At 47.1% G+C, this 21804-nt stretch overlaps 1 protein-coding gene across 1 annotated transcript in view; it reads right to left on the bottom strand.

Moving 5' to 3' along the window:
* DARS1 (aspartyl-tRNA synthetase 1) overlaps positions 1–21804 on the bottom strand; it is a 473122-nt gene that overhangs the window by 75630 nt on the left and 375688 nt on the right. Inside the window, exons 14-15 of the mRNA XM_069225076.1 lie at positions 20125–20167; positions 19959–20039 (exon numbers count right to left, since the gene is read on the bottom strand). Of these exons, the coding sequence (XP_069081177.1) occupies positions 19959–20039; positions 20125–20167 (124 nt within the window). The remainder of the gene's footprint in view (positions 1–19958; positions 20040–20124; positions 20168–21804) is intronic.

A 21804-nucleotide genomic window follows, 5' to 3' on the forward strand; every position in this document is an offset into this window, starting at 1 on the left:
GATTGAAGGGGGGGAGATTGGAGTGGGTGCATTGGGGGTATTGGAGCGTGGTGGATTGGGATGGAGTGGAGTGGACTCGAATGGGGAAGATTGTTTTGAAGTGGGGCAGACTGCTTTAGATTGGAGAGGAAGATTGAAGTGGGGCACATTGTTTTGAGTTGAAGAGGGGCAGATTGTTTTGGATTGGAATGGGGCAGAGTGTTTTGGATTAGAGTAGAGCAGATTGTTTTGGATTGGTGTGGATCAGAGTGTTGTGGACTGAAGTGTGGCAGATTGTTTTGGATTGCTATATTGAAGTGAGGCAGAATCTTTTCGGATTGAAGGGGGGAAGATTGGAGTGGGTGCATTGTGGGCATTGGAGCGTGGTGGATTGGGATGAGTGGAGTGGACTCGAGTGGGGAAGTCTGTTTTGAAATGGGGCAGACTGCTTTAAATTGGAGAGGCAGATTGAAGTGGGACACATTGTTTTGAGTTGGAGAGGGGCAGATTGTTTTGGATTGGAGTGGGGTGGATTGTTTTGGACTAGGGTGGGGCAGATGTTTGTGGACTGGGGTGGGGCAGATTGTTTTGGATTACTGTATTGGTGTGGGGCATTTTTGGGATTGGAGTGGGGCAGATTGTTTTGGATTGGAGTGGGGTGGGTTGAGAGGATTGGAGTGTGGTCGACTGTAGAGGATTGGAGTAAGTGGATTGGAATGCGGTGGATTAGATTGGAGTGAAGTGGATTGGATTGGAGTGGGGTGGATTGGAGAGTTCTGCACGATTATGTGTTAAGGCATCATTAAAAAAATTACACATAAGGAAGAAACAAAGTTGCTTTGCAATATTTAGAACAAGATAGTAGTCATCTTTTCAGAACGAAGCCCATGAGCAAAAACAAAACCAGTTTAAACTGAGAAAAGAAACCATAGCAACATAAAAACTAAATTAACTATAGAAAATACAACATTTCAGTTTTTTTTGTCCTGCTGACCTCATTTTTTCCAGTCACAGTGCCTTCAGTTTGCGGGGCATTAAAAGTTAAAAAAAAATAAAAAAAAATAAAAGCATGAGCAATGAGTGAGAAAAGAAGACTTTGCAAAATAAAAAAGTTAACTATAGAAAATACAACTTAGCAATTTTGTTTGTCCTGCTTGACACGTTTTTGCTAGTCACGCGTCCTCTGTTTGGATGGCACTGAAGTTAAAAGGAGAAAATAGTACCTCAATCACGTTGGGAGCAGCAGATGGCACTGATTAAGTTGAATCAATCAGTGCTTGGTCCTTGCTTCAAGAACGGGAGCGGAAATGATAATATGGCATCCAGTGACTAATTATGAGGCTGTAAAGAAGAGTGCCATGCAAGCCAACTAATGGTAAGCCACGGTCGGGCTTCAAGCCCTTTTCTAACTACTACAGCCTCTCGCTAGCAATATCCATGTGCTAGCGCATGCTAGCACAGGCTCAACCCTTTAAAAGGATATCCTGCTATGCAATATCAACCCGAGGACTGAAAAGCCTCATTCCATTAACAAGCGTTGGCAAAGCAAATGCATCGGACGCTGGTCACCAGCCCTCCTGCAATTCTTGTTTTCATATGTTTTTTGCAAAACTGTTTTGTTCAGGAAGCTTCCAGGCCAAAAATGTTTCGTCTCAAATAGGTAAACATTGCAACGGTATTCTCTGGCACTGAAAGGCACTACTTTGTGTGTGGAAGTTCTGCTTGTGAAAGGGCAGCAAGCCATAACTCATAGTTAAGTCAGCGAGTAGCTGAAGTGGGCTGATACACTGCCATTACTGCACGCTGGAATGGGGTGGAAGAAAAATTTGAATGACAACCACAGGCCAAAGGGTGGGCTATCGCTAAAAACTTCTATAAATAACTATGCTATATACATACATTTAGTAAAATGAGAAGGTCTTGGCTAACAAAGACTTTAAAAAGTCAATTGGTCTGGTGTTGGCTGCCAGTCTCTTGCCTTTGAGAAAGAAGGCAAGACAGAAAGAAGAAAAGAAAGAAACAGAAAGAAAGACAAAGGCAAATAACAAAGAAGACAAGAAAAGAAAGAGGAAGGCATGAAAGAAAGAAAGAAAGAGGAAGGCGAGAAAGAGGAAGGCAAAAAAGAAAGGCAATAAAGACAAAAGAAAAAGGAAGACAAGAAAGAAAAGCATAAAAGAAAGGAAGGCAAGAAAGAAACTAACAAAGAAACTAACAAAGAAAATGAAAAAGGCAATAAACAAAGAAAGGAAACAAAGAGGAAGGAAAGAGAAAGAAAAGGAAAAAGATAAAGAAAGTAAGAAAGAAACAGGAAAGAAGGAACAAAAGAAAGAAGCAAAGAATGTAAGAGGAAACAGGAAAGAAAGAAACAGGAAGAAGTAAAGAAGAACAAGTTAATTACCTTCGTTAACGATTTATCTGATAGAGGCATATTCTAGTTGCAGATTCCTTCCCTTAGAATTTCCCCAGGTGTCACACTGGATCTGGAGATTTTTTTCCCCCGAGCACTACCCTTGCGTGCCCTCAGGTGGCATAGGTCAACTCTGCGCTGTAGGAAAGTACCCTATTTTTGGCATGGTTACCCCCACTTTTTGCCTGCTGTCAGTGTGTTTTGACTGTTTTCACTGGGATCCTGCTAATCAAGACCCCAGTGATTGTGCTCTCTCCCTCTAAATTTGGTTACTCAGGACCTTGCACACCCCAAATTGGCATACTGTTGCCCCCATATAAGTCCCTCGTAATGGTACTTAGGTACCCAGGGCATTGGGGCACCCGGGGTTCTCCATGGGCTGCAGCATGTATTGTGCTGTCCATAGGAGCACAAGCAAAATGTGTCTGCAGGCCTGCCATTGCAGCCTGCGTGAAAAGGTGCATGCACCCTTTCACTACAGGTCACTGCATCAGATCACTGTAAGTCACCCCATGGTAGGTCCTCCTCACCCAGAGGGCAGGGTGCAGATACCTGTGTGCGAGGGCACAACTGCATGAACAGAGGTGCCCTTACGAACTCCAGCTCCATTACACTGGACTTCGTAAGTGCGGGGAAGCCATTTTACCTGTGTACTGGACACAGGTCACTCACTACCTGGGTCTAGCCACTTAATGGTAACTCCGAACCTGGGCATGTTTGGTATCAAACATGTCAGAATCTTACCCCAATACTGTTGCCAATATTGGTTGTATGATTCCATACACTCTAGCAGCTCCACAGAGGAGCTCCAGCATTATTCTTACCAGTCCTCTGGGGTTTTCTGGACAGCCCACGCTGCTGCCACCCACCAGACAAGTTTCTGCCCTCCTGCTGCTTGACCAGCTTAGGGAGAGGAAGGCAGAACAAAGGATTTCCTGTGGGAGAGAGAGGTAACACCCTCTCCCTTGGAAATAGGAGTTACATGGCTTGGGAGGGGTAGCCTCCCCAAGCCACTGTTGTGCTTTGAAGGGAACATCTGGTGCCCTCCTTGCATAAAGTGGTTTGCACCAGTACAGGGACCCCTACTCCCTGCTCTGCTGCAAAACTGGACAAAGAAAAGTGGAGTTGACCACTCACCTGTCCATCACCACCCCAGGGATGGTGCTCAGGGCTCCTCCACGTGGCCACTTGATTCTGTCATCTTGAATCCAGGGTGAGCAGAGGCCCCTGGGAGCATCTGAGTGGCCTGGTCAGGAAGGTGACATCACAGCCCCCTCCTGATAGGTGGTCACCCTGCTAGGAGACCAATTCCCCTCTCTGTGGTATTCAGGGTCTCCCTCTTGTGTGGGTCCTCTGATGTGACGTGGAAGATTCCAGGAGGACTACTCTGCAACGTTTACTTCATCTTTTGGCCACCAGGACAGCAATTGGACCCTCGAGGAACCGACAATGTAGAACTTGAGAGACAACTCCGGTCTGCAACATTGTTTCTCCGGTTCCTTCCAGCAACTGCAACATATTCTGGGCTGTGCATCCTCTGAGGGCGACGAGTCTTCAGCCTGCACAAGAAGTAAGAAGAAATCTCCCTTGGAGTGAAGGAGTCACTCCCCTGCATCTGCAGGCACCAACTGCAACGATGACCTCTGCGCTGATCTTCTCTCCTCTGCAGTTGCGTGGATCCTGTATCACAGGTGGTGGTAGTGGTCCCCTTGGTCTTCTCTACCAGCTGACCGACTTGGAAGACAGAAAGCCCTTGCCTCTCTGTGCAGGACAGTACCCCTATGCACAGGGACTCTTGGAGCTACCAAGGCTTGGTTGATCCTCCTCCAAGGGATCTTTAGGCTCAGTGTAGCCCCAGCACTCCTTCCTGCAAAGCACCATCTCCTGTGCGCTGCTCCGGCAACATGGGACTCTCCTCCAGGTGTGCTGAGTAGGCCTAACTGCAACTCCTGTGCCTGTTGCCAGTGGGTTGCCTGTAGGGGCTGCCTCCTCTTCTTGTGACTCTCCCAGCTGCTGGGGATCACCATGGACTCCCCTGGACCTTGCTGGTCATCTTCAACCTTGTAAACCTTCTTCTCCATGTCTTGCATTTGCCAAGGATTGTTGGTGGTTTTCCATCAACACTGACTGACTGCATCTCGACCGCCGACGGGAGACATCACTTCTGGGCACCTCTTCTGCTCCTGTGGTGCACTGCTGACCTTCTTCGTCAACCTGGTCCACAGAAGGGTAGGCACTGGCTCCTGCCACAACCAGACACTCCAACTCTAAGTGGACTCTGTCCCCTTCTTTTGCAGATCCTTTTCTGTCAGGATCCACCTTTGGGTTCTTCCAGTCGTGGTTGGGTCTTGCACTATACTTTTCCGAAGTCCTCCTGTTGGTTTTGGGGAAAACCAGGTACTTGCCTCAGCTCTCCTGGTCACTGGAGGACACTCTGGTACTCACTGCTTACGGTTCATAGTTCCTCCAGCTCCCTTCTACTGATTCCACTTCCTTGGGTGTGGGACTGCCTTTCACATTCTGCTTTTTTGGTACATGGTTTGGCACTTCCCTGGGGCCCTCACTATTTGCTACTGCTTTCTATGATATCTACTGATTACTAATATGTATATAATAGTATATTTACTTACCACCAGTTGGGGAGTTGCCTATTCAGTATTCTAGTATTTGTGTTACTATAATAATGCCTTTATTTTTGTAACACTGTGTGGTTCGTTCATGTGTGTAAGGGCTGTGTGACTATAGTGGTATTACGTAAGCTTTGCATGTCTCCTAGATAAGTCTTGGCTGCTCATCCACAGCTACCACCTGAGAGCCCTGGCTTCCTAGACACTGTCTACACTTCATTAATAGGGGATACCTGGACCTGGTATAAGGTGATAACACCATAGGTGCTTACCACACATAAGGCCAGCTTCCTACAGGTGCCAAAGCACGGAGCCATGAAGAACACTGAAAATGGTGCCCCAGAGCTAAGGCCCTGAAAAGGGAATCCCTGTTCCTAGAAATCAGTTCTTAAATGGAGAGGATAGGTGGGTCGGTAAGGAATCTGCAAATAGAATATATCACTACCAGATAAATTGTTACTGAAGGTAAGTAACTTGTTCATCTGATCAAGACTTCTAGTTGCAGATTCCTTATCTTAGAATAGATACCCAAACAATACCATCCTTGGTGGCGGGCTGCAAACTAAGATCATAATAAAACGTCCTGCAGGACCGAATGACCAAATTAAACGTTTTTGCGGACCTCACTGTCCAAGTTGTAATGTTTTAGGAACATGTGCAGAGATGCCCATGTTGCACCCTTGCAGCTATCCAGGACAGGAACCTGAAAATCTTTAGTACGATAGAGGTAGAACATCAAAGCTCTTTTTGGATCCAGCCGGTGGAGTCTCTCCTCTTCTTGAGAAGGATGCGAGCAGAGGTGATGGCAACAAGCAATGCAGTTTTGAGAGTAAGGAGCCAAAAGGGACAATTGAGCAATGGCTTAAAAGGGGCACACAATAAGTAGGTGAGGACCACTGGGGCATGATAACCGGTGTGGGAGGAAACAAATGGGGGAGTCTCTTAAGGAATCTACCAACAATAGGAGACTTGAAAAGGGAAGGTTGGTCTGGCAATCTAAGAAAGGCCGAGATAGCAGATAAGTTACCTTTAAGGGTGCCCAAAGCAGAACCCTGCTGGGATAAAGAAAGGATGGAAAAAAAAAAAACCTCTGAGAGAGGAGCAGAGAAGGGATCAACAGACTTGTTGGTACACCATGCCAACAATTTATGGCAACAACAGGAGTATACTGTTTTGGTGGAGAAACACCTGGCTGCCAAGATAACGTCACAGACTTTGGACAGAAGGTTAAAAGCTGTAAACTTCTGTTGCTCAATCCCCACACATGAAGGCGTAGATTGGCCAGGTTCGGGTGGAGGACCGTCCCCTGTTGCTGTGACAGAAGATACTCCTGAAGGAGCAGTCTGACTGGAGGATCTATGGCCATGTTCAGTAGCTCTGGATAACATACTCTTCGTGCCCAGTCCAGAGCCACAACGATTACTTGGACCCAGTAGTTCTTAATCTTCTTCAGAACTCTGAACAGAAATGGTATAGGCTCGAAGACATAAAGGAGGCCTGAGTTCCATTTGAGACGAAAAACTTCGCTGAGTGAGTGCCGCCTTGGAAACTCCAACGCATAAAACAGCTGATATTGCTTGTTCTCTGCAGAGGCGAACAGATCTAACCAAGGCTCTCCCCACTGCTGAAAGAGACCTTGCACCACCTCTGGATGGAGACACCATTCGTGATCAACTATGCTTCAAAGGGCTGAGTGTGTCTGCTCTGCCGTTCAGAGAGCCCGCCAGATGTTGACACACCAGGGTAATACCCTGATTTGCCAGCCACATCCAGAGGCGCAGAGCCTCTTGACAAAGGGTCGAGGACCCCACTCTTCTTTGTTTGTTGCAGTACCACATGGGGGTAGTGTTGTCCACGCACATGTACACCACTTTCCATTTGAGAGAGGGAAGGAATACTTTCAATGCAAGCCTGATTGCCCGGAGCTCCAGAAGATTGATGTGGAGTCCAGACTCTGCGGGAGACCAGACACCTCTGATCTCTGCCTCTCCCATGTGGCCGCCACATCCCAGGAGTGACGTGTCTGTCACTACTGTAAGATGTAGTTGGGGAAGGGAGAGAGATCTGCCATTGACCCAATCCTGATTCGAAAGCCACCACTGCAGGTCTTTCGTAGTACCCTCAGAGATCTGGGCCATGTCGGAGAGATTCCCCTGATGCTGTGCCCACTGGAACTTCAAGTCCCACTGCAGAGCCCGCATTTGCCACCTGGCATGCTTCACCAGCACGATGCAGGAGGCCATGAGGCCCAGCCGCCTCAGAGTCATTCTCATCGAAACCCAGGATACAGGCTGAAACATCGGAATCATAGCCTGAATATCCAGGACTCACTTTCCGGGAGGATAGGCCCAAAACTGCAGTGTCCATAACAGCTCTGATGAAAGGTAGAGGCCGAGAGGGAGTCAGGTGTGACTTTGGCATGTTTATAGTGAACCCCACCATGTGCACAAGGTTCACCGTAGTCTTAAGGTGGGAGATGACTCTCTGGGGCGTGTCTGCCTTTAACAGCCAGTCGTCAAGGTAGAGGAAGACTGAAACCCCTAACCTGCGCAGATGAGCTGCAACCACTGCCATCATTTTTGTGGACACCCGAGGGGTGCTGGTGAGGCCGAAGGGGAGCACGGTAAATTGAAAGGGCTCGTGACCTACCACGAATCGCAAGTAGCGTTGGTGGGCAGGCAAGAAGAGTATATGAAGTAAAAGACCTGCAAATCCAACACCACCATCCAGTCTCCTGGGTCCAAGACAGTCAGGACCTGAGCCAGAGTGAGCATTTTGAACTTCTCCTTCTTGAGAAAGAGATTGAAGGTCAGAAGGTCTAGGATTGGACGTAAGCCCTTGTCATTTTTGGGAACCAGAAAGTAGAGGGAATAACAACCATAACCTACTTCTGGCTCAGGGACCACTGTATGGCTTCCTTGGCCAAAAGAGCTGCGACTTCCTTGCAGAGAAGTGCCAGGTGATCCTCCGGTAAGCAGCCATAGGATGGAGGCATGGCTGAGGGCTGTCTCGAAGGGAAGGGAGTAGCCCCTTCGGACAATCTGCAAAACCCACATGTCCATCGTGATGGATTCCCAGGGGGGCAGATGATGGCGAATCTTGCCCCCAAACTGTTCTGAGATGGGGGAACAGACTAGGAAGGCTTGAAGGCTGCAGGAGGGTGGACTGGGGGGGTCTCTGGAGACCATGGGAATCTGCGTCACCGGCCACGCAGGGGCTGAGTAGCATGGGTGGCACGGTGGCTGGGAAAGGGATGCAACGGGGAGCCCCTTCCGTGGCCACAAAAGGGGTGGAAAGCGGGTTGTGGACGATGGGCAGTACAAAGGAAAGAAATGCATCAGAAGAAGACCCTGTGCTCGGTCTGGACCAAGCACCCAGAAGGATATCAGTGAGGGATTAATTAAATGGGAGTAGAGGCTCCAAAGTGGAAGCCCCAAGAAAAAGCACCTCCCTCAGGAGGTTAGCCCTGACTGCTACAGAGGTCAGTTCGAGGTCAAGGACCACAGTCGCCCTACCATGGTAGGGGAAGAAAGCATGCAGGCATCTGAAGAAGTACACAGACCACTGGTCTTCCCAATTCCTGTGCCCAGTCCATGTTAGGGTCATCCAGCTGGTATTCATAAGGGTCCAGCGACCCCTTCAACCCCTCCTCATATCTTTATCTATAGGAAAAAGAGTCCGAATCCGAACTAGGGTGAGTAGGCCCCATCGAAGTCAGACGTGGCGTTGGCTGATGCCGTTCCGGCACTAGGTCATCGGGAATTAGGATTGTGTCAATTTTGATCTTGGGCCCAACCGACGTTGCGAGCGTCGTCGACTTAGCCAGCGCCAGGAAAGGTCACAATGGTATGACTGGTGTCGGCACAGATTTAATAGTGGATCGTGAGGGGCCCTTGGTGGCCAAAGCCAAACTCCAGGGCCCAGTGGCGCCGCAGGGGGGCTGAATTGCTCAAATATGAGATGCAGGGCCTCATAGAACTCCTTTAGTTGGGCAGGGGTTGCTCTGGCTCCCAGAAACTCTGAGAGGTGCGAAGCGGACCTAGAAGCAGGCTCCGCAGACAGAGACCTTCAGCGTTCACGCTCGTCCTGTGTCGCATCAGCCGAGCGACAGGGTGAAGTCCAAGAATGCTCAGCGTCCTGAGACTTCTTCTTCTTACCCGAGTGACCAAAAGACTTCGAGGAAGATGAGTAGTGGTGACTCTGCGAGCGGTCTCGAGACCTTCCTCTCGAGTGAGACTGGGAGCAATGCAGAGTCAAGCGCTTAGCTTCCATAAGCTTTAGGGACCGCTCCCTCAAAGCCTTCGGATGCATAGCCCAGCACTCGGAGCACCACTTTGGTTCGTGGGCACGCTTCAAACACCATAAACAGACCCAGTGTGACTCCATCACAACATCATGCAGTGACGGCCCTGGCATGGTTTGAACCCGTCTTTGGGGACATCCTCAATGCACCAAAAGTCACTACAAACACTACAAAAGTGTTGACATTGGTAAAAAAGCGTCCAGGGTAGTTATATCTGGATCAGCGTGCGCTGTGAAAAGAAAAGTACAGATGTCATTGAGGCGGCACCTATGTATGATCCCGGCATCATCACGGCGACCACGACGCCAACGATGGATGCAGTCGACTGATGCCACCTAAATGGGCGCAAGGTTACTGCTTGAAGAAAAATCTCTGGATCCAGTCTGACGCCTGGGGGAAATTCTAAGGTAAGGAATCTGCAACTAGATGTCTCTGTCAGATAGAGCAAACCGAAAAGAGGAAATAAGGAAAAAGAAGGCATCACAGACAGGTTTGCAAAGATAGGAAGGACATTCCCTAAGCCTATATTCAGAGTTCATTTGAGCTGCTTGCATGGTGTGAAAAAGCAGCAGTCAGATAAACAAAGGCCACTTCAAAACTAAGTTACATTTGCACCAGCCAGGAATTGGAATGTGCTCATACCTGGTAAAAAGCACCCTGCTATGATACGAAGCTTTACATACAAAAGCAACGTTATAGTAATAAAGTAAAACCAAAACATGGGCACTGAAACGAACTACCTTGTGTGTGGAAGTTCTCCTTGTGAAAAGACTAAATGCAGTCACTCATAGTGAAGTTAGCCAGTAGCTGACGTAGGCGGACCTACTGCTCCATGCAGTATGCTGCAGTGGGCAGATGCAAAACGAGAATGACACAACAGACCAATGAAAGAAGAAAGGTGGATGAAAGTCCCTTTATGTAAGTACATTTTACAAATAATTCAAGTAAAATCAGAAGGTCTTGGCTAACGCCATACAATAAAAAGAGACAAACACAGAGTAATGAGTGATTCACAGAAACACAAATTACTGTGAAAAACAGGGTTAGCAACTGGAATGGCATCAGCAAACATGCATGGAAATTTCCAGTGTATCAAACAAGAAATTCAACCACAATTACTTAAGGATTCTTTTTTTTTTTCCTCAGGAATTCAGCAAACTCACCCCTCTCAAAACGATTCTACACATTGGCCAACATAACCTAATTAAATCCTTAAATCAAGTCTCTCAATTGGTCTTCTATCACAAAACAGAAACCTCCAGGTCGCAAACGTCCACTGCCTGACACAAGAATACAAACTGTACGTCATTGCACCAGTGGATGTGTAAGAAATCACTTCCAATACGTATAACCAGCAAAACCACTGCAAGTGATAAAACAAGGGTTACCACCTCCCTTTGAGGTTTTCGATAAAAACCACTCATTAAGTGCTGACCAGATTCAATGCAGCAAATATCACTACCATAAAGCCCCCTTCCCCTAAAACTGAACTCAAACCCAACATTTTAAGTTGACCTTAATGAACCTAGGTTCTAAAATTAATTCCAGCTACTGAACTATTGCCAAGCAAGCAGAGGAAATAGTTTCACCACATGTTTTAAATACAATTTGAGTAACAACACCCTGTAGACACAGGACAGTCTTTCTTTTGTGTAGTGCATGATAGTCTCCACAAATGAAACAGAAATCCCACTGCTAACAGACAAAGGCTCTCCAATGGTCCATTTAAAAATATATCAATTGTCAACTTTCAACATAAGTGATCACAAAAACTGTATTGTGAACACTTGAAATACTTGAAGAATTAATCAGCAGTTCTGGATTCGTAGTCTCCTACCTCAACAACTTATACCAGCACGATAATACAAACAAAAAAATAAAAAGGTTTCCTTGGTTGTGCCCAGCTCTGCCCTTTGGAACCTGCAATTGAATGTATCTAAGATCATGAAAGATCATGATCTTTATCTACCAAATGTACAGAGGCATTACTCGCTCTTCTGTGCCTTGGACGAGATGATCTCGTCCAAGGCTACAGTTCCCCTGTGCCTTGGACGAGATCATCTCGTCCATGGCACAGGGGAACTTGGGGGCGCGCTAGCGCGCCCCCCGTGCACCCCCCTTCCCCCCCCAAGTCAGGGATGGAAGGGGAAGACCTTCCCCTTCCACCCCCGACCCCCCCCACCCCCCCTTGTGACGTCAGCGCGCGCGCGCGCGCGCTGATGTGTCACAGGGGCCTCCCTCGTCGCGCTGGAAGCTCTGCTTCCAGCGCGATTGAAAAAGAAATGCAAAAGCATTTCTTTTTCAATCACTTGGGAGGCCCGGAGGGGCTTCAAAGGGAAGGAAAAGTATTTCCTTCCCTTTGAAGTCCCTCCGAGGGTTTCAAAAACCGGATTGCTTGCAATCCGGCTTTTGAAACCCCACTAGACACCAGGGATTTTTTTTTTTTCTTAGAAATTGACAAAAGGGAGCAACCCCTTGGGCAAGGGTCGCTCCCAGGGGGGGCATTTTTTTGAAAAGGCCTTTTCTGCCCCCCCTGGGGGCAGATCGGCCTTATTAGGCCGATCTGCCCCCAGGGGGGGCAGAAACCTCTAGGCACCAGGGACCATTTTTTTTTTTTTTGGTTTCATTTTTTTTTATTGAGGTGGGGAGCGACCCCTTAGGCAAGGGTCGTTCCCCTTGGGGGAAAATTTTATTTTGGCCATTTCTGCCCCCCTTGGGGTCAGATTGGCCTATTTTGATGAGGCCAATCTGCCCCCAAGGGGGGTAGAAACCACTAGACACCAGGGAGTTTTTTCTTTGCGTGAATTTCACGCAAAGGGAGCGACCACTTAGGCAAGGGTCGCTCCCTGGGGGGGGAGGGGAATTTATTTTAGGCCATTTCTGCCCCCCCTGGGGGCAGATCGGCCTATAAGGCCAATCTGCCACCAAGGGGGGGAAGAAACCTCTAGGCGCCAGGGCAAATTTTTTTTTGTTTTTTTTTTTTGTTGTTTTTTTTTTTTTTTTAGAGATGGGGAGCGACCCATCAGGCAAGGGTCGCTCCCCTGGGGGGCAAATTGTATTTAGACCATTTCTGCCCCCCTGGGGGCAGATTGGCCGATTTTAGGTCAATCTGCCCCCAAGGGGGCAGAAACCACTAGGCACCGGGGATTTGTTTTTTGGCGCCAATGTCACGCAGGGGGAGCGACCCCGTAGGCAAGGGTCGCTCCCGGGGGGGAGGGGGGGGGGGGGGGGGTTGGGGGGCAAATTTATTTTAGGCCGTTTCTGCCCCCCCGGGGGACAGATCGGCCTATTATTAGGCCGAACTGCCCCCGGGGGGGGGGGCAGAACACTCTAGGCGCCAGGGCAATTTTTTTTTTTTGTTTCTTTTTTTAGAGATGGGGAGCGACCCATCAGGCAAGGGTCGCTCCCCTGGGGGGGCAAATTGTATTTAGACCATTTCTGCCCCCCTGGGGGCAGATTGGCCAATTTTAGGTCAATCTGCCCCCAAGGGGGCAGAAACCACTAGGCACCGGGGATTTGTTTTTTGGCACCAATGTCACGCAGGGGGAGCGACCCCGTAGGCAAGGGTCGCTCCCGGGGAGGGGGTGGGGGTTGTGGGGGCAAATTTATTTTAGGCCATTTCTGCCCCCCCGGGGGACAGATCGGCCTATTATTAGGCCGAACTGCCCCCCAGGGGGGGGGCAGAACACTCTAGGCGCCAGGGGAATTTTTCTTTTTTTTCGTTTATTTTGTCTTTGTTTTTTTTTTTTTTTTTAGAGATGGGGAGCGACCCATCAGGCAAAAGTCGCTCCCCTGGGGGACAAATTGTATTTAGGCCATTTCTTCCCCCCTTGGGGGCAGATTGGCTGAGTTTAGGTCAACCTGCCCCCAAGGGGGCAGAAACCACTAGGCACCGGGGATTTGTTTTTTGGTGCCAATGTCACGCAGGGGGAGCGACCCCGTAGGCAAGGGTCGCTCCCGGCGGGGGAGGGTGGGGGTTGGGGGGGCAAATTTATTTTAGGGCATTTCTGCCCCCCCCCCCCCCCCTGGGGCCGGCTGAGCTACAGGCCAAACACCACAGGTAGGCACCTTGCAAAAAACACCTCTGTTTTCTGTGAAAAAATATGTTGTGTCCACGTTGTGTTTTGGGCCATTTCCTTTTGTGGGCGCTAGGCCTACCCACAGAAGTGATGTACCATTTTTATCGAGAGACTTAGGGGAACGCTGGGTGGAAGGAAATTTGTGGCTCCTCTCAGATTCCAGAACTTTCTGTCACCGAAATGAGAGGAAAAAGTGTTTTTTGGGCCAAATTTTGATGTTTGCAAAGGATTCTGGGTAACATAACCTGGTCAGAGCCCCGCAAGTCACCCCATCTTGGATTCCCCTGGGTTTCTAGTTTTCAAAAATGCACTGGTTTGCTAGGTTTCCTCAGGTGTCGGCTGAGCTACAGGCCAAAATCCACAGGTAGGCACTGCTTTTTATAAAAAAAATGTGATGTGTCCACGTTGTGTTTTGGGCCCTTTCCTTTCGTGGGCGCTAGTCCTACCCACACAAGTGAGGTATCATTTTTATCGGGAGACTTGGGGGAACGCTGGGTAGAAGGAAATTTGTGGCTCCTCTCAGATTCCAGAACTTTCTGCCACAGAAATGTAACGTGTATTTTTAGCCAAATTTTGAGGTTTGCAAAGGATTCTGGGTAACAGAACCTGGTCCGAGCCCCGCAAGTCACCCCTCCTTGGATTCCCCTACGTCTCTAGTTTTCAGAAATGCACAGGTTTGGTAGGTTTCCCTAGGTGCCGGCTGAGCTAGAGGCCAAAATCTACAGGTAGGCACTTCGCAAAAAACACCTCTGTTTTTTTCCAAAATTTAGGATGTGTCCACGTTGCGCTTTGGGGTGTTTCCTGTCGCCGGCGCTAGGCCTACCCACGCAAGTGAGGTATCATTTTTATCGGGAGACTTGGGGGAACGGTGGGTGGAAGGAAATTTGTAGCTCCTCTCAGATTCCAGAACTTTCTGCCACAGAAATGTGAGGGACATGTATTTTTTTAGCCAAATTTTGAGGTTTGCAAAGGATTCTGGGTAACAGAACCTGGTCCGAGCCCCGCAAGTCACCCCTCCTTGGATTCCCCTACGTCTCTAGTTTTCAGAAATGCACAGGTTTGGTAGGTTTCCCTAGGTGCCGGCTGAGCTAGAGGCCAAAATCTACAGGTAGGCACTTCGCAAAAAACACCTCTGTTTTTTTCCAAAATTTAGGATGTGTCCACGTTGCGCTTTGGGGTGTTTCCTGTCGCCGGCGCTAGGCCTACCCACGCAAGTGAGGTATCATTTTTATCGGGAGACTTGGGGGAACGCTGGGTAGAAGGAAATTTGTGGCTCCTCTCAGATTCCAGAACTTTCTGCCACAGAAATGTGAGTAACATGTGTATTTTTAGCCAAATTTTGAGGTTTGCAAAGGATTCTGGGTAACAGAACCTGGTCCGAGCCCCGCAAGTCACCCCTCCTTGGATTCCCCTAGGTCTCTAGTTTTCAGAAATGCACAGGTTTGGTAGGTTTCCCTAGGTGCCGGCTGAGCTAGAGGCCAAAATCTACAGGTAGGCACTTCGCAAAAAACACCTCTGTTTTTTTCCAAAATTTAGGATGTGTCCACGTTGCGCTTTGGGGTGTTTCCTGTCGCCGGCGCTAGGCCTACCCACGCAAGTGAGGTATCATTTTTATCGTTGGACTTGGGGGAACGCTGGGTGGAAGGAAATTTGTAGCTCCTCTCAGATTCCAGAACTTTCTGCCACAGAAATGTGAGTAACATGTGTATTTTTAGCCAAATTTTGAGATTTGCAAAGGATTCTGGGTAACAGAACCTGGTCCGAGCCCCGCAAGTCACCCCTCCTTGGATTCCCCTAGGTCTCTAGTTTTCAGAAATGCACAGGTTTGGTAGGTTTCCCTAGGTGGCGGCTGAGCTAGAGGCCAAAATCTACAGGTAGTCACTTTGCTAAAAACAGCTCTGTTTTCTGTGATATGTCCACGTTGTGTTTTGGGGCATATCCTGTCGCGGGCGCTAGGCCTACCCACACAAGTGAGGTATCATTTTTATCGGGAGACGTGGGGGAACGCTGGGTGGAAGGAAATTTGTGGCTCCTCTCAGATTCCAGAACTTTCTGCCACAGAAATGTGAGGAACATGTGTTTTTTTAGCCAAATTTTGAGGTTTGCAAAGGATTCTGGGTAACAGAACCTGGTCCGAGCCCCGCAAGTCACCCCTCCTTGGATTCCCCTAGGTCTCTAGTTTTCAGAAATGCACAGATTTGGTAGGTTTCCCTAGGTGGCGGCTGAGCTAGAGGCCAAAATCTACAGGTAGTCACTTTGCTAAAAACAGCTCTGTTTTCTGTGATATGTCCACGTTGTGTTTTGGGGCATATCCTGTCGCGGGCGCTAGGCCTACCCACACAAGTGAGGTATCATTTTTATCGGGAGACGTGGGGGAACGCTGGGTGGAAGGAAATTTGTGGCTCCTCTCAGATTCCAGAACTTTCTGCCACAGAAATGTGAGGGACGTGTTTTTTTAACCAAATTTTGAGGTTTGCAAAGGATTCTGGGTAACAGAACCTGGTCCGAGCCACACAAGTCACCCCTCCTTGGATTCCCCTAGGTCTCTAGTTTTCAGAAATGTACAGGTTTGGTAGGTTTCCCTAGGTGGCGGCTGAGCTAGAGGCCAAAATCTCCAGGTAGTCACTTTGCTAAAAACAGCTCTGTTTTCTGTGATGTGTCCACATTGTGTTTTGGGGCATATCCTGTCGCGGGCGCTAGGCCTACCCACACAAGTGAGGTATCATTTTTATCGGGAGACGTGGGGGAACGCTGGGTGGAAGGAAATTTGTGGCTCCTCTCAGATTCCAGAACTTTCTGCCACAGAAATGTGAGGAACATGTGTTTTTTTAGCCAAATTTTGAGGTTTGCAAAGGATTCTGGGTAACAGAACCTGGTCCGAGCCACACAAGTCACCCCTCCTTGGATTCCCCTAGGTCTCTAGTTTTCAGAAATGCACAGGTTTGGTAGGTTTCCCTAGGTGCCGGCTGAGCTAGAGGCCAAAATCTACAGGTAGTCACTTTGCTAAAAACAGCTCTGTTTTCTGTGATATGTCCACGTTGTGTTTTGGGGCATATCCTGTCGCGGGCGCTAGGCCTACCCACACAAGTGAGGTATCATTTTTATCGGGAGACGTGGGGGAACGCTGGGTGGAAGGAAATTTGTGGCTCCTCTCAGATTCCAGAACTTTCTGCCACAGAAATGTGAGGAACATGTGTTTTTTTAGCCAAATTTTGAGATTTGCAAAGGATTCTGGGTAACAGAACCTGGTCCGAGCCCCGCAAGTCACCCCTCCTTGGATTCCCCTAGGTCTCTAGTTTTCAGAAATGCACAGGTTTGGTAGGTTTCCCTAGGTGGCGGCTGAGCTAGAGGCCAAAATCTACAGGTAGTCACTTTGCTAAAAACAGCTCTGTTTTCTGTGATATGTCCACGTTGTGTTTTGGGGCATATCCTGTCGCGGGCGCTAGGCCTACCCACACAAGTGAGGTATCATTTTTATCGGGAGACGTGGGGGAACGCTGGGTGGAAGGAAATTTGTGGCTCCTCTCAGATTCCAGAACTTTCTGCCACAGAAATGTGAGGAACATGTGTTTTTTTAGCCAAATTTTGAGGTTTGCAAAGGATTCTGGGTAACAGAACCTGGTCCGAGCCCCGCAAGTCACCCCTCCTTGGATTCCCCTAGGTCTCTAGTTTTCAGAAATGCACAGATTTGGTAGGTTTCCCTAGGTGGCGGCTGAGCTAGAGGCCAAAATCTACAGGTAGTCACTTTGCTAAAAACAGCTCTGTTTTCTGTGATATGTCCACGTTGTGTTTTGGGGCATATCCTGTCGCGGGCGCTAGGCCTACCCACACAAGTGAGGTATCATTTTTATCGGGAGACGTGGGGGAACGCTGGGTGGAAGGAAATTTGTGGCTCCTCTCAGATTCCAGAACTTTCTGCCACAGAAATGTGAGGAACATGTGTTTTTTTAGCCAAATTTTGAGGTTTGCAAAGGATTCTGGGTAACAGAACCTGGTCCGAGCCACACAAGTCACCCCTCCTTGGATTCCCCTAGGTCTCTAGTTTTCAGAAATGCACAGGTTTGGTAGGTTTCCCTAGGTGGCGGCTGAGCTAGAGGCCAAAATCTACAGGTAGTCACTTTGCTAAAAACAGCTCTGTTTTCTGTGATGTGTCCACGTTGTGTTTTGGGGCATATCCTGTCGCGGGCGCTAGGCCTACCCACACAAGTGAGGTATCATTTTTATCGGGAGACGTGGGGGAACGCTGGGTGGAAGGAAATTTGTGGCTCCTCTCAGATTCCAGAACTTTCTGCCACAGAAATGTGAGGAACATGTGTTTTTTTAGCCAAATTTTGAGGTTTGCAAAGGATTCTGGGTAACAGAACCTGGTCCGAGCCACACAAGTCACCCCTCCTTGGATTCCCCTAGGTCTCTAGTTTTCAGAAATGCACAGGTTTGGTAGGTTTCCCTAGGTGGCGGCTGAGCTAGAGGCCAAAATCTACAGGTAGTCACTTTGCTAAAAACAGCTCTGTTTTCTGTGATGTGTCCACGTTGTGTTTTGGGGCATATCCTGTCGCGGGCGCTAGGCCTACCCACACAAGTGAGGTATCATTTTTATCGGGCGACGTGGGGGAACGCTGGGTAGAAGGAAATTTGTGGCTCCTCTCAGATTCCAGAACTTTCTGCCACAGAAATGTGAGGAACATGTGTTTTTTTAGCCAAATTTTGAGGTTTGCAAAGGATTCTGGGTAACAGAACCTGGTCCGAGCCACACAAGTCACCCCTCCTTGGATTCCCCTAGGTCTCTAGTTTTCAGAAATGCACAGGTTTGGTAGGTTTCCCTAGGTGGCGGCTGAGCTAGAGGCCAAAATCTACAGGTAGTCACTTTGCTAAAAACAGCTCTGTTTTCTGTGATGTGTCCACGTTGTGTTTTGGGGCATATCCTGTCGCGGGTGCTAGGCCTACCCACACAAGTGAGGTACCATTTTTATCGGGAGACTTGGGGGAACATAGATTAGCAAAACAAGTACTATTGCCCCTTGTCTTTCTCTACATTTTTTCCTTCCAAATATAGGAGTGTGTGTAAAAAAGACATCTATTTGAGAAATTCCCTGTAATTCACGTGCTACTATGGTCACCCCGGAATTCAGAGATGTGCAAATAACCACTGCTCCTCAACACCTTATCTTGTGCCCTTTTTGGAAATGCAAAGGTTTTCTTGATAGCAATTTTTTACTCCTTATATTTCAGCAAATGAATTGCTGTATACCCGGTATAGAATGAAAACGCACTGCAGGGTGCAGCTCATTTATTGGCTCTGGGTTCCTCGGGTTCTTGATGAACCTACAAACCCTATATATCCCCGCAACCAGAGGAGTCCAGCAGACGTAACGGTATATTGCTTTCGATAATCTGACATTGCAGGGAAAAGTTACAGAGTAAAACGTAGAGAAAAATTGATGGTTTTTTCACCTCAATTTCAATATTTTTCTTTTTCAGCTGTTATTTTCTGTAGGAAACCCTTGTAGGATCTACACAAATGACCCCTTGCTGAATTCAGAATTTTGTCTACTTTTCAGAAATGTTTAGGTTTCTGGGATCCAGCATTGGTTTCATGACCATTCCTGTCACTGACTGGAAGGAGGCTGAAAGCACAAAAAATTGCACAAATGGGGTATGCCCCAGTAAAATGCCAAAATTGTGTTGAAAAATTGGGTTTTCTGATTCAAGTCTGCCTGTTCCTGAAAGCTGGGAAGCTGCTGAGTTTAGCACCGCAAACCCTTTGTTGATGCCATTTTCAGGGGAAAAACCACAAGCCTTCTTCTGCAGCCACTTTTTCCAATTTTTTTGAAAAAAACGAAATTTTCACTGTATTTTGGCCAATTTCTTGGCCTCCTTCAGGGGAACCCACAAAGTCTGGGTACCTCTAGAATCCCTAGGATGTTGGAAAAAAAGGACGCAAATTTGGCTTGGTTAGCTTATGTGGACAAAAAGTTATGAGGGCCTAAGCGCGAACTACCCCAAATAGGCAAAAAAAGGCCTGGCACAGGAGGGGGAAAAGGCCTGGCAGCGAAGGGGTTAAAAACAACTGATCTATGACTAGTTCTACGGTTCCCTCACAAAATTGTTCAAAAGGACTTTGGGGGTTATTCTAACTTTGGAGGAGTGTTAATCCGTCCCAAAAGTGACGGTAAAGTGACGGATATACCACCAGCCGTATTACGAGTTCCATAGGATATAATGGAGTCGTAATACGGCTGGTGGTAAATCCGTCACTTTTCCGTCACTTTTGGGACGGATTAACACCTCCTCCAAAGTTAGAATAACCCCCTTTGTGTCTCTATTTATCTTAATGCTATTCAATCTTAGATGCCCTGACACAAAATCAATTGTGACTGACTTTCTTAGAACTTTAGCTTCGCTGTGCCTCGTCTGACCTGACCGTATCTACCAATCTTCCTGTTACCATTTCCCCTGAATCTCTGAGTTCATGTACATTGTAGGTACAATTTAAATACATTAGCTGCTGTACAAATAAAAAACTGTAAACAACTAAAATTTACAGGAAAATAAACGTCACTCACTGTGTCTTGGGGATCTGGCATTGTGTAGAAAGGCCTCACAGCCAGTGGATATTTGTCAAGAATATAGAAGTCTGTATCATACTAGAGAAAGAGAGAAAGTTTTGTAAGTGATAGATAAGCTATCAAAAGTAGTTCCATCATGTAGAAACATAACCATCATTGTTACCTTCTCTTTCACAAGGCGGCCAAGAAGTTTTTCATTGGGAGTACTAAAAAAGAGAGATGATTGTTTAGTGGCTTGTTTATTTATTTATAGTATAATTGGAGCATTTTTCAGATGTACAGTTTATTAGATGTAAAATATCATCACAGACACACACATGCATATGCTGTTCATACATATTAAACGTGACAGTCAAAAGTGAAGAACTTTGCACCAGATTGTGAGGGTTTGTGGGCTCGACAGATACTTTTAACAACATAGCTATGATCAAATTAGAATAGGAAAGCAAAACACTGTATATCCCATTGATGTAACACAGCTTTCATGTTGACCATTAATTCATTTTAAATCGTAAAATGGAATAAATGATTGTTTTATCACTGTAGGAAATCTCCCTTTTGCTATTTGATCACCCAAGATCTTTCACCTTTCCTTGACTATTTTTGCTGGACTTAAAATTCAGGGCACTGGTACTCCTGCTTAACAGGAGAAAAAAGGTATGTCCTTTCCCTTTAAACATGGTTAGAATGGCTTATCCATAATCAATTATTTAACTTGTTTATAAGTCCCTAATATATGGTATAAAAAGTGTGCCCAAGGCCTGGAAGTTAAATGACATCTGTGGACTACATCACTTATTGTGGGATCCACAGATTGGGTCTGGAAAAATTGACTTGAGGCCAACCACGTGTAGTCTCACAGCAGCACCTTGAACCCTACTGCACAGACCTGGTAAAATTACTGTTTTGACATGTACAAAATCTTGATTTTAAATAATAAATAAGTCACCCCCTAAAGACAACTTGCTGCCCATAAGGTAGGGTGCATAACAATTATAAGTGAATTAAAAGTGAAACATGTGAAACATATGACATTAGAAATGGCATGTTCCCCCAATACCTAGACCCAAAACGATAGTCAGAAAAATAAAGTCTAAGTATAGATCATGCACTTTAATCTATAACTTCTGACCTGTACCAAAGTCCATGTAAACACATTTTTTTATATTTGGTAATCATTCAATCTAATGGTGAAGTTGGGTATTTACTAACTATATTGAAAACATAACTTTTACAAAGCTATCTTTACCCAGTCTGGAACTGCTGCAGCGTAGTTTACATTAGCTCTCCAGCCACTGCTAAGCCTTTATGTGTCCTGAATTAGGTGCAAAAGGGGTGAAAACAGTTTCCAGAGCAGGGGCAGTGCCTTGGGAGTGGAGAGGAGTTTTTCTTCCCATGGCAACAAGACCGGCTCTTGTGGGACCGTGAACTTAATAAACTAGGTCCTAGGGTTCTTAGAAGTATACTCAATTAGTTGTTTGGCACCAGAAAAATGTGTAGGATCCTTTAAAAAGTTTTCCTTCGGAGTTTCAACAGGACCTTCCAGAAAAAGTACCTGACTGGCAGTTCCATAGCATCGGTCGTATTGGATTTCAGCTTTATCTCACACAAACGTTCAAGCAAAAAAAGTGCTATTCTTCTTTGGGGTATAGACTTCAGCAAGAAATCTCCAAAGCTCCAGTGGGACCAGCCTGCTTCAGGTATCTGGCCTTGAGTTCTGTGTTTGTGGCTACAATTTCAGTGGCAAAAACAATAGATGATGGATGGAACGCAGAGAAAATCAAGAATTCACCCCCAGTCACAGATCTGGGTTTAATACATCAGTTTTTTTGCTTGCCATGCC

Source organism: Pleurodeles waltl, chromosome 3_1 (assembly GCF_031143425.1).
Source record: "Pleurodeles waltl isolate 20211129_DDA chromosome 3_1, aPleWal1.hap1.20221129, whole genome shotgun sequence".
Taxonomy (NCBI): Eukaryota; Metazoa; Chordata; class Amphibia; order Caudata; family Salamandridae; genus Pleurodeles; species Pleurodeles waltl.